Here is a 14,006-nt window from a genome sequence, read left to right on the forward strand (position 1 = left end):
ATGTTTTTATTAAAAAAGTATGCATAACTTGGATAAACCTTAAAAGATGTCTACAAAATATGTTTTAGTTCCTCTTTGCATGTTAGTGGCGTTTCAAAATTCCCCAGGTAATAAGAATAAAGTATGATTCCTTTAACTCAAATAAGAATTTACGCTATTGAGAATTAATTATTCTAAAAGTAAATATTATAGGTACTATAAATACTTTAATACAAAAAGGAGAAAATGAAACTTATGGAGCTAATTGTTAGTTTTCCTTAAATTAACTACCCATTACTAAAAACTAAATCCCACTAAATTCTCCTATAATTCATCTAAGCTAAGAGACAAATAAAATAAAGTGTTAGTCAAAACAACACAAGTTAAATGCAATAAATACAAAAATAAAATAAAAATAGAAGCCCAGGAAATGTAAATAAATGGGCTCAGCCCCATTTAAAGCTGCTTCGGTCTGTTTCGCTACTGTTGGGCCTCAGCCCAGCAGATTTTATAAACTGCTGCGGATGGGCTGGACATGAAGGAGATTTCGTTGGGCTTTTAGCCCAACATCAAATGTGGAAGAAGGACGAGTCCCTCGGACTCGTATGCGAATGGTCATGCACAAAAAGAAACAGAGAAAAGGATTAGTACAGATGAAGATTTACCAAAACCCACACTTCAAATAAAATGAAGGCAATGGCCGAAACAAACAATATGTATAAAAAATCATGTAACTAGTGAAACAGGATTGAACAAGCAGCACACAACAGGTCTCTTCGAAACACAATAGCATGCCTAAAGGAAAAAAGCTTTCCGCAACAAAAAGAATGTGCACTTGCTGGTTAAAAATAAACACGCTTAGTCTTCAAATTTCGAGATAATACAATGGAGTATTAATCAAAACAGATTGTGCCTTAATTAGCAGCTATCAAACATCAATAATACACCAAAATGACATAGTTAGTTAGCAAAAGGGAGGTCTTTCAATCTTGCATTAACATTACTTGACCCTTTCCAAATTGACAAGTCACTCGTAGTTGACCACTAAACAGAGAGAGCATCCTTTGTTCTTTATCAAAATTGACAAGCTACCCATGACCAAATACTAAACAAAGAGCACAAATATGAATTCCACAAAAATAAAAAAATGAATCCTTCAAACCACCTAAGGGATAGTGACTCAAACATGGAAGAACCTAATTCTTTTAGGCAGAAATTAAGTTTAAACCAACTCCTAATATAAAGATATAAACAACAATCTTCTTTAGTTCATCAAATGCTAAGCTTTTGTTTGAGGAATCAGAGTGCAACGCTAATCGAGCCATACTCCTTATAGGCTTAGATGATCAAAACCAATCTAGAGGGGGGGCTAAGAGACTGATCACTTATAGCATTTGGCTTACTAGATTACTTTTGAACCTTAAAATCAGCTAATTCCCCAAATTGCATATATTAATAAGCCTATATTGTCGAAGCCGTTACAGGTCTTATAACTGAATGGTATCGCTTAGCATACAGTTATAACTGAATGGTATCGTAAATGATGCACACTTCTCGATTCGCATACCAAAACTGCGTAATACTTATCAAATCAACCAAAACATGCTGAACTTTAAACAGGTAGCAAACAAAACTAAAAATTGATTGAAACTGTCAGGATAGCAACAGAACTGGAAACAGACAGGAAATGCAAAATACTACACCCAGATAAGGCTGAACATAAAGGGAGGAGGAGGAAAATTTATTTTATTCAAATAACACATCGTTTGAGAATCCTAAAGGACATGGCCTCTGTTCGTTGCAGTCCGACATATTCAGCAGAATAGCGTATATTGCACATTACCGGTGAAACAGTTTTCTTATAAAAATGTAAACAACATGCTACATCCGAAACATATTCCCACAAGTCATAAGCATTCTTTAAACTAGTAAAGAAAGAACACCCATCTACTAGGCTACTAACCTATTAGGCGTATTCAACTAAAATCAAACTGAACTAAGGCTAATACACAAGCATATTTCGCTGCATTAAACTGCTAAACCTGCTTATTTAAACAAATAAACTCAACTTGACATAGGAACATGCTTAAACACATAGACTAACTAAATTAAACACGACATGATTAATACAACTAGATAAACTGCAGACAGACTAAAACACGACTAAGCAGACAGATCACATAAACAATTCAGGGCAGATGCCATCTTCTATAAACACTAATAGCGAAGTGAAAATGGAGATTCTTTACTATTTTCTTCTAGCCACACTTTAACAGGACTCGGTCAAAGAAGGGACCCTTTAAATCCTTTAAGACAACATTTGACTAGTAAACATCCCGATTTATGTTTCAAACTAGTTCTCAAGCAAAGAAGGCAGGCCACCAACAGAAACACTTAAACTATATTTTAGAATGGTCAAAACTTCATGGCAGCCCAAGTAATCAACATAGAATGCTTACTCATCATAGATACTGACCCAGATGACATTTTAAGGTAGTTAATCTAACAGGCTGGACCAACAACCAATTCAAATCTTAATATAACAGGTTGTTACAGGGAATAAGCTAGGCATTATATGAACAGCACATTAAACTGGACGATGTTAATATCAACAAGTAACTGACCTAAAAATCAATAGCTAAAAATACCTACTCATGCTGAGCTACTAACATTCATAAGTCTGTTAATAGCAATAACTAATGTCTATTAATCGTGCTTAAATCATTGCTAACAGAAGATAACTAGAAATAGCAACTAATGCTCATTAATTATGCTTAAACTATTATTAGCTGGAAATTAAATCAAACAGCAACCAAGCATACAACAACTAAGGCATGACAGAAATTAACAATTAAGACTAAAATAGGAGGAGAAACAACTAAGGAAGATTTACCGACCTTCTTCGGGTGCAGCGAAGTGAGGCGCGGGGTTTCCAATCTAACTCGAAGAATACCAAATCCGAGCTTGCGATGCTCGGATTCCAAGAGACACCAAGACAAACGAAAACAAGAATTGATTTGGTAATTTTTGACTCGATATTAGAACAACATTACAACTGCTAACAGAAATTGTATTTTAGGGGATTCTATGCGGTTAAAAGGACTTCTTTTCCAGGGGAATTTTTGTGCAGCTCTAGAACTTGTATTTTTGCCAGGAATTTTTGGGGTTTTCAAAACCTTGTGATCCCTTTTAGGGGATTTTTGCCGCTCCAAACAACAACAAAAAAAACTACAAAATAGGGGGGTTTTGGGGTCCAAGAACTGTCTTTTCTTTTCTTCTTTTTTCTGCGATTCTAACCCTGCTATTTATGGGGATTTGGGGGGTTCTTTTGTGTTGAAGAAAAACAGGGGGAGAGGAGCGGGGGAAAAAGGAAGAGGAGCGTGGTGGGGTAGCGGTGTGGGGGTCGTCGGCGAGGTGGGGACGAGGTGATGAAAAGGAGCGGCGGTGGTGGGGTAAAGGGAACGGCGGGGTGGGGGATGGAGATGATGAAGATGATGAAGATGATGAATGAGAAGAGAGAAAGAGGAAGGGAGCGGCGGAGGAAAAAAAAATGAAGGGGAACCCTTTTAGGGGTTTCCCTTATTTCGTCTGAAAATGGGTCGGACCCAGTCCATAAATGGACTGGGTTGATTTTTTAGACCGGATATTAAAAGAATGGGTTAGTGAATTAAACATGGATTGATCAAAAATTGAGATAAGAAATATGGTTTAGTCTAAAAAAAACATTAGGAATTAATCGGACTTTGATTTGGGGTCCGGTAAGTCAAAATACGGACCGAGTGCAAGAAATAGTTTGGCTTCTAAATTTGAATAAGAGACCTATTTAAATAACTTGTGTTAAAATATTGCTCAACATGAAATATGCAAACATTAATGCTCAGATAAAAATGGCGTCGTAATAGTCGTGCAATAATATTTCAAAAATCCACAGTAAGATAAATACTATTATTTAATTATGCAAAGATAAATGTGATGCGTGTGCGTAAGCTGGTAAAGTACTGAAATGATAAAAATTGTGAACTGTAATAATAATAATAATAATAATAATAATAATAATAATAATAATAATAAGAGTAACTGCAACAGAATAATAAAGTGCCGGTATTGATGAGAAGTTGATAATTTAGTAAAAAATGACTATATATATATTTTAATTTTTCTAAAAATATTAGAGGCGTAAATAGGTATTTTGGAAGAGAGGCGGGACAAAATTGGGTGTCAACAATACCAACCTAAGAATATTCATCCCAACTTCATGCCCGACATCCCAACTTCGTACCCGAAGGCTTAACATGCTTTCTCCGTCAATAACTAACTCTACATATGCTTCGCTAACTAGAGTCTAACCAAAAGGTAAGCCGTAACCTACCTCGCTATCGAGCTGGTACCACGATAGGCTATCCAAGATCGCGATAGGCTCTTCCTCATAAGACAGATTCTCATCAAGCAACACGGAGTCCCAACGAATGATATAAGAACCGTCTGAATGCTTCTTCAACATGGAAACATAGAATACCGGATAAACACCTGATAGGCCTAGTGGCAAAGCTAAATCATAAGCCACTTCACCAACACAACGAAGAATATCAAATGGACCAATTACCTCAGGGTCAACTTTCCCTTCTTCCCAAATCGCATGACACCTTTCATGGGTGAATTCTTTAGAAGAACCTACTCACCCTCCATAAACTCCAAATCTCAAACCTTCCGGTCCGCATACACCTTTTACCTACCCCGAGCTGCCAGAAGCTTTTCTTGAATCGACTTCACCTTGTCCAAAGACTCCCTCAGAAAATCTGTACCTCGAGGTCTCACCTCAAAAGCATCAAACCATCTAATTGGAGGACGACACCTCCTACCATATAAAGCCTTAAATGGCGCCATATCAATATTCGAATGGTAGTTATTGTTGTACGCAAACTCTGCCAATGGTAAGAATTGGTCCCAATGACCACCAAAATCAATAACGCAACCCCTCAATATATCCTCAACTACCTGAATGGTCCTCTCAAACTGACCATCGGTTTGCGGATGAAACGTTGTGCTAAGATCTAACTGATTACCCAACTCACTCTACAAAGTCTTCCAGAAATGGGAGGTAAACTGAGTACCTCGGTCAAAAATAATGGAAAGAGGAACCTCATGCAATCGCACAATCTCTCGGATGTAAATCCTGGCCAACTTTACATTGTGTAGAATTGATGGAAGAAAGCATGATTAGGCCTTCAGATATGATGTCTGGTTGGATATTACCTAGGTTGGTATGACTTATGACTATGTGGGCTTGTCGCCGTTATTTACGCATTGTGATGGTGTATTTGTATTCGTACTGTGGTGATTTGGGATGGTATTCTATTAGGTTGGTTGATTGTGGGTTGTTGCCCTGTTATTGTGATTAGGCTTATTGCCTTAATTGTTGTGTTGTGATACGTGTTGCACTCATTTCTCTCTTGTCATGTCATTTATCATCGGAGAAACGAAGGATGATGAGATTAGGCCTGAATCGTGTTGTATAAAAATGATAATATCATGCATGGCATACATTCTCATTTCACATGTATATTGATATATTGAATTATGACTTGGTACTGATGATGATACATGAGAAAATGGAGCACTTTGGTGACATAAGACTTAGTTGTAAGGTGTAATTCTTATATTTGGAAGTAAAGGGTGTCATAGACTCTTTATGTTGATTGAGATGGTTTGTATGATTCATTCCATGGTTGAGCTGATTTATCTAAGTCCTGATATGACTTATGGCATTGTGACTCGTACTTTCATTAGCATTTGATTTCATTGATTTATCATGCTTACTTTTGAGTTGGTGTTTCGTATTGGGGTTCTAGACTTGAACCACATTTTGAATACTCATCTTGCATACAATATATGTATATGAGGCAAATCTGACAGGGGATGAGGATATGGCCTATATATATATAGGCCACATATATGTATGTATGTATGTATGTATGTATGTATATATAAGGCACATTTGACAGAGGGTGAGGATGTGGCCTATTTGTGAACTCGTGATCCGAGATCTGTTTCGGAGTGAGTGGACTCGTGATCCGAGGTATATTCTGGAGCGAGAGGTGTATGGACTTCATGGGTCCCCCATGGGTCATGACTATTGGGCTAACAATGCCTTTAGCATGTGTGTACAGGTTTGAGGTATTTGGCCAGTGCATTGCATTGCAGAACATTGCATTGTATTGTGCATCATCATATGGCTTTTCACGTCTGATTTGGTATGGTCTGTTCGTATCATTGTGGTGGCATAGATTGGATTATGGACTGGGTCAGATTTCGGAGTAGTGACTCTGCCTAGGTTCAGAACTTGGTTTGTGATTATCGCTTGAGATTATTGAGACTCAACAGACTTGTGGTTTAAAAGTTTCATCTTAGGTTGTGATTCGGTTATGGGACATTCTGTGACCTTGGTTTGGGTATTATGTGTCTATCTGCTTATCTTGTTGATTTTTTGCTTATATGCCTAAAGTAGTCTTAGTCGGCCTATGATGTTTACTTAGTACCTATTGTTTGTACTGATGCTACTCTTGTTGTACTCTTCTTTTGAGTGCAGAGTCTGTTACAGGTTCTATTTCTGATCCTCGAGAGTGTTTCCCGAGACAGTGTTGTTGGAGACTTAGGGTGAGTTACTAAGTCAGGAGCCAAAATGGCTTATTTTTGCAGCTATTAGCCCAAAATAGTATGTGTTTTTAGACCAAAATGGATATTTCGTTGGATAACCAACGAAATACCCACACTCACACAGCGAAATGCAATAATTTTTTTTTTTTTTTGCAATTCGTGAAACTAATGAAAAAATTTGTTTTTTTTTTTGCATTTCGTTGTGCAATTCACGAAATATGCTTTTTTTTTTGCAATTCGTGAAACTAATGATTTGTTTTTTTTGAATTTCGTGAATTGATCAACAAAAAAATAATTTGTTGCCTTCCAAAAAAACAGTTTGGCCGAAAAAAGAGATTTTCTAAAACAAAAACAGTTTCTTTCATTTATATAAATAACATACTTGGCGAAATACAAATTTTTTTAATTTTTAATTTTTTTTTTTTTTGTATTTCGCTAGGTTACTAGCGAAATGTAATTTATTTTTTCCTTTTTTTTTAAATCCACTTTTTCGTGTGTTGTTTTTTTAAGTTTCCTAAAATAAAATTATGAAAATATAATTTTTTTAACTTTATAAAAAGTTATGATAATTTATAAGTGGATTTTTTTAAAACAAGCGTGTTTATTTTATTTTTCTAAAATAAAATTATGTTTTGATTAAAAAGTAACACGCTTGTTTTGTTTGAAAACTTTAGGTTTAAGTGTTTTATTTTTTAATCAAAACATAACTTTATTTTGAATATAAATCTAATTCAATTAGATAAAAACATAGTTAAAAAATATAGAAGAAAGAGTAGTTGTAAATTGGTGAAAGAGTAGTTGTAAATTGGTGAAACTTTAAACAGTCATAACTTTGCGCTCGGATATCCGATTTATGCAATTTTTTTTATTTTGCATATTTTTCCGAGATCTAGTAGCGCAAGCTGCCGTAGCCGGACTGATTTTCTAGAAAACCTCTTTTTTCCCTTCCAATTTTAATTTTCCCCCAAATTGGCGGGAAATTTTTAGTTTTCTTTACTTATAATATGATGATGCGCAATAGACTTCAACATAAAAATTTCGGTGTAATGTAGCTGTGAATATCAATTTCACTTATGTGGTTTCAATTTTAGAAAATAAAGCTGACTAATTTTCTCGACATATAGGATAAAACTAATTTTTTTATATTATTTCATTTTTTAATACACGAAATGCAAAAAATAAATAAATTATAATTTCCTATTTCGTTGGTATATCAACGAAATACAAATATATATATATATATATATATATATATATATATATATATATATATATATATATATATATATATATATATTTCCAATTTCGTTTTTAGATGAACGAAATAAAATAAAAAAAACTATTTCGAAAAAACTATTTCGTTCATTGATTCACGAAATGCAAAAAAAAAAAGCCTATTTTGTTGATCAATTCACGAAATGAAAAAAAAAACAATTTTTTTCATTAGTTTCACGAATTGCAAAAAAAAAAAACATATTTCGTGAATTGCACAACGAAATGCAAAAAAAAAAAAAAACAGTTTCTTTCACGAAATGCAAAAAAAAAAAAAAAAACAGTTTCTTTCACGAATTGCAAAAAAAAAAAAAAAATGTTGCATTTCGCTACATGTGTAGCGAAATGCAAGAATTCATTCGGCACCGGAACAGTGTGAGTGTGGGTATTTCGTTGGTTATCCAACGAAATATCCATTTTGGTCTAAAAAAAAAAAGCATACTATTTTGGGCTAATGGCTGCAAAAATAAGTCATTTTGGCTCCGGACTCGTGAGTTACTGCCAGATCAGCAGCTCGATTTTCGATTCTTCGTATACTTGTCATCTATTTCCAAACAGTATTCTCTTTGATGTTATGAGACTTGTATGGCAACATTCAGACAGTTCTTGTTATATATTCAGACCTATGTGTTTATTAGTAGCTCTTGTGCTGACTTAGACCAGATGTCTTGGGTAGAAGATGTATTCCGCACTTATTCTCCTTTAATTGATATTGAGATTTATTATTATTACATTGTTCTTCCGCATTGATAGATTGCAGCGAAGGGTTCGCCTACTAAGGTGGGAAATGGTAGGTGCCTGCACGGCTAAGTGATTTTGGGTAGTGACAGAAAGTTATGATTGTTGAATAAGAGATGGTGCCGCCTCTAGAATACTGACCCTATTATTCAAAGTTCAGAGTTAAATTTGGATCATTTTGCATAGTGCAAAAGCAAATTTCGCCATTTTCCCTTGTTAAAAAAGGATCAAGTTTTGGGAAGCTTCTTCTATTAGTCAGTAAAGGTAATATCTAACCCCTTTTAGTAAAGACGGGTAAATTTGACCACAAACTATTGACGTAGGACAAATCTACACTATTTCACATTTTTAAAGGGCAAATATAACCTTTTCCTATTATAAGCATTACTTCATAGAAAAAGATAATAAAAATCAATAATTGAGCCACGAAATTTTATCCAAACTGACTCTCAAATTGGAGCACCAATCTAAACGAATAGAACATTCAGCCACGTACTACCACATATTTAAGTTCAGCCACGTACTACCACATATTTAAGACTGATAGTAGTACTAATTTTAAGTCTTCTGTCAAAGTGGAAGCGTATTGAAATAGAAAAAATGAGGTGTTTAAAGAAGATACATTAATGCATTTGCTTGGTTGCTACTTGCTACGTATGTTGTTCGGACTCGGTGTCAAGTGTCGGATATGAGTACGGATCTAGAGGTCGGATTCGGCATAATCTAAATTTTAAGATTCGGGGGTACGGATCTAGGTGCGGGGATTCGGCTAAAATAATTCAAAATTATAAGAAAAATAACTAAATCTATGCCTAGAAATAAAAAACAAAAATAATTTTTTATAGTTATGTTTCATTTATAATTAAATTTTAATTTTTAATTAACTTGAAACTCTTCTAGATACAATAAGTGTCCACTCTTCAAGAGCTCTCCGTTTCTTTCAATTTAGCCTCAAATTTTTTCTCAGATTGGTCCATGGATTTGGTCAAAGTATCCAATGTCGTTTGACCAGATCCGACACGAATCCGGTGTCGGTGTCGTGTTGTGTCGTGTCGTGTCGGACACGAGTACGGCAGCAAAAGTGAAAGGTCCGAGCAACATAGGTTGCTACTCACTCTGTCTCATTTTAAATGTCATTTTAGCTCTTTTCAAGCTCATTAAGATACAAGGTACTCTCTCCGGATAAAAAAAAGTGTCCACTTAGCCATTTACACAACCCTTAAGAAAATACTAATTCCTAGACAAAAATAGGTAATTTGACTAAACTGTCCCTAATTAAATAGGTATTGAAATTTGATCACATAGCACTCAATAGGGCAAACCTGAAAAGATAAGGTTAATTATTTATTGATTTGATAAGTAGATACTCTTTTTGACCCAAAAAAAAGGCTAAGTGGGCACTCTTTTTATCCGGAGGAGTATAGTTTACTAAGTGACTCATATTTAATTAAGGTAGATTGATTGCTCCTCTTAAATATTATGCATACTTCTTTAATGTTAAGGATATAGTTGGAAACAATTGTCAACTTTAGCTTTGAGTTCCTTAAGTGAGAATTATTTTGGACAAACTTTATGAGCTAATACAACAGTCTATAGGGGACGGAGGAAGTACAACACATGCATCCCTGTTTTTACCTCTATAAAAGAAGACTAGAACTCAAGGGAGAACTACCACATAAAATTCTTCAATATAGTAAAGCAAAAAACAGAGAACCAAAGTTGAGAGATGGCAGACGTGAAGTTGCTTGGTCTATGGTATAGCCCATTTACTCACAGAGTTGAGTGGGCTCTAAAGATTAAGTGTGTGGAATATGAATATATAAATGAAAATCTAAGAAAAAAGAGCCCTCTGCTTCTTGAATCCAACCCTATCCACAGGAAAGTCCCTGTTCTCATTCACAATGGCAAGCCTATTTTTGAATCTATGGTTATTGTTGAATACATTGATGAGACATTTGAAGGCCCTTCCATCTTGCCTAAAGATCCTTATGACCGTGCTTTAGCTCGTTTCTGGGCTAAGTTCCTTGATGATAAGGTACTATGCTATATATTCCGAGTAGTTGAGAATACTGAATGATTTTTTAAGGATTTTTATCCATTCAGAGATTTATATACTAGTAGAAAATTTCAAGAAATTAGAAATTATAGTACTTTTATAAGATTGGTTTAGGATGATCTCCAATGTAGCGACACAGTTAGTGCAGATTTATATAATCGATCCTAACTTGCTTGAAGTTGAGATATAGTGATAGTCAGTGACGGGCTAGGATTTTTACTAAAGGGTGTCAAAATATAAAAAAGTAAATATACGACGAAATTAAGAGGGTTTAACACATAGTATATATACATAAAAAGTTTTTTTTACATATTTACACAGTGTGATGTTTTGGCGAAAGGGTGTCGGTTGACACGCCTTGGATGCATGTGGCTCCACCACTGGTGATTGTTGTTGTATATAGGATCTGCAGAATTGCGTAAAATTTTGTATTGAAATTTATGTTTTGAGTGTAATTTGCAGGCGGAAGCGGTGATTAATTCTTTCTTTCGCAAAAAAGGAGAGGAGCAAGAGAAATGTAAAGAGGAAGTTTGTGAAATGCTGAAAGTTATTGGCAACGAGCTCAAGAATAGAAAGTTCTTTGTGAGTGACAAATTTGGATTTGCTGATATTGCTGCAAATGTTGTGGGACTTTGGCTAGGAGTTTTTGAAGAAGTCTCTAGAGTGGTTTTGGTTACAAGAGAAAAATTCCCAAATTTTTGTGCTTGGAGGGATGAATACATTAACTGCACACAAAATAAGAAATATCTACCTCCAAGAGATGAATTATTAATTCCGCATCTCAAACCTCGCTTTCAAGCTGCAACTGCTCCCAAACGACCACCTGCTTAATCATCTTTTCAAGTTTCGACATTTTTGTGTGTCAACTGTTGGGTATATACCATTAACTATGCGTTTAGACATGGTATATTATAATAATTGTCATGGTTAAAAGTCTAAGAGGGAGGTTGTTGGATATATACTATTAATCATGTGTTTGGATATAGTATTTATTATAAGACAAATATTTATTCATTGTTTAATAAAGAATTAAATAGATCATGTACTAGTATGTGTGTCCTTTACTTATATAGTAGATGATTTAGTGTATAGAGTTTACCTTATACACGGAAGATTAAATCATCGGTTCTTATAAGTATAAAATTTATGTTCACAATCTAAGATGGAAATTAGACAAAGCTATGATTGTAGCCCAAGATTAATATAATGTATCTTCATTATGAGAACGGTATAGTTCCGTCTTCTTGTGCTAGTACATTTTGTATGTATTGAACGGACCAAGTAGAGATAAGTGTTTTTGCACTGAATATATAAAACAAATTATCTAGTTCATTAAATGTACTTATACTCTTAATCTTGATATAATTATTATGATCAATGTGATTTGTTCATTATTTTGATTTATTAAAAGGTACGACTCAATTGCGGGTCTATGTATTCCTGGTGAATTGGATAATGGCAAATTACATTTGTGAAATAATAATTAGTTGATAAAATCCATGTCTCGACTTTGAGATTGATGATACCCCTTTATGGATACTTATAAGTCTCATGTGAAAACCTTACCGTATGAATCTCCATAACAGCATATGAGCATTATTTTATTTTAATAATATTGTGCTTCCTGACATGTGTTTTAGTTGTACATATATTGAGAACTTATGATTGATTAATTGATATCATCAAAATGGTCTATTAATTTTGGATGATTGAAAAAGTTTTTAATATTTTAAACACGTGATTTTATATCCCACATTGATTACATGAGTATTATTATCTCCTCATAAGTGTATAATCTTGTATAAATAAGAATTTTATGATAAATAAATAGTGATTTTCGAGTTGGTCTATTTATTTGAGATTATTGAAATTTTTTAAAGCTTTATACATATGAGATTATATTGATATATGAATTGAGAATTATGATTTCTATATAGGATTGACTGATGTGATTTATTTATTTGAGTCATTCGATATTCTCATGTATTGTGAAGAATTGTCCTGAATAAGTGTATACTAGTGGTGGTGTTTTATCTACAGATAGAAGATGTGTCTTTAGATACTAGTAACACTTAATTAAATCATGAGAAGAGATATTGAGGTTTTCATTCAAAATGAGGAAACATAATATTTTGGATTCTTAAGTGTATTAATCGAGAGGACAATTTGTTGTAAGAAGGTCTTGTGTGCCTTACCTAGAAGAAGGGACACATTGTATGCCTTCAACTCGTGGGATAATTATAAAAGGAGAATAGAAACTTGAATCAGATTATTTAATCCTTAGTTATGCCTAAAACGGTTATTTTGATGAATTTGGTTAGTTGTGGAGATCAAGAATTTCACGAACTCTTAATTATTCACCTGAAATTTGGTGTGTTCATTGGAAACGCCCAGTAAGGAATAATCTTTGAGGCTGTTTAGATGGGTTTTATGTTGTTCTTTCGGATTAAAACGAGTATGAAAAACTACTCTTCATGTCAGTTTTGTTTATTTTAAATCTAGAACATGAATACACGTGATGATTTAATATGAATTGATATATGATAAGAATGTAGGTCATATTGTTTAATTCTTAAAGATGCTTGAATTGTTTTGAATCTGATTTTGGTTATAGCTTTGGAGATGAATTATTTTGCAGACTTCAATTAGCCTGAAATTTAATAGATTCATCGGAAATGACCCATTAAACAATACTCACTGTTATGATTTGGGATTGTTTAAATGGTGTTTTAGGCATTTTTTCTATTTCTTGAAAATTATTTTAAGGAAAAATAACTCGGTTATGATCTAATGATGATAGAGATTCTTCCTTATGTTTTTCATGTCTAAATACTAGTGAAATAATAAATTTATGTGTTGACTTTTGGTCTTCCTCCCCATCGGATGGATTTATTATGGGTTGTCACTAGGTATAATCACTAGTTATTGATAATTTGTATTAACTCTCCATCTGAGTTACATGTTGGGTCAATGAAACTAGAGATAATAATAATGATATTCACTTGGCTTAAATTAGCAGCATACTCTTCGTTTGAGTTAGCTCTGGTTTTAAATTTATGGAGTGAATATCTTGCATCACATGTATATGTTGTGTGAATTGTTCTCATATATTGAAATTTGTTGTTCAAGATGCATGGATATCTATGTGGTGTGTTTTGAATTTTATATTTAATGATTACATAAACATGTTAATTTCGAGAAAGCAACACGAAAATTATGTAAACATTTTTGAAAATTTGTTCGTTGTTCTTGATTCATGTATATTAGCATGCTAATGATGATATGTGATAAGAACTACTGAACAAAT

The 14,006-nt window shown here is 33.8% G+C and overlaps 1 protein-coding gene across 1 annotated transcript; it reads left to right on the forward strand.

The window, feature by feature from the left end:
- Positions 1–10,304: 10,304 nt before the first annotated feature.
- Positions 10,305–11,930, forward strand: LOC132633775 (probable glutathione S-transferase). The gene is made up of 2 exons (XM_060350245.1): positions 10,305–10,678; positions 11,162–11,930. Exons 1-2 carry the CDS (start codon positions 10,370–10,372, stop codon positions 11,528–11,530), a joined length of 678 nt encoding a protein of 225 aa, XP_060206228.1. The 5' UTR covers positions 10,305–10,369; the 3' UTR covers positions 11,531–11,930.
- Positions 11,931–14,006: the final 2,076 nt, after the last annotated feature.

The sequence above is a fragment of the Lycium barbarum genome, chromosome 3, assembly GCF_019175385.1.
Source record: "Lycium barbarum isolate Lr01 chromosome 3, ASM1917538v2, whole genome shotgun sequence".
Classification (NCBI taxonomy): Eukaryota; Viridiplantae; Streptophyta; class Magnoliopsida; order Solanales; family Solanaceae; genus Lycium; species Lycium barbarum.

Bases quoted from the DNA above. Each gene is read 5' to 3' on its own strand.
- LOC132633775 (XM_060350245.1), top strand. From the start codon at position 10,370: ATGGCAGACGTGAAGTTGCTTGGTCTATGGTATAGCCCATTTACTCAC. The intron at 10,679-11,161 runs GTACTATGCTAT...TGTAATTTGCAG, and splicing joins CTAAGTTCCTTGATGATAAG to GCGGAAGCGGTGATTAATTC.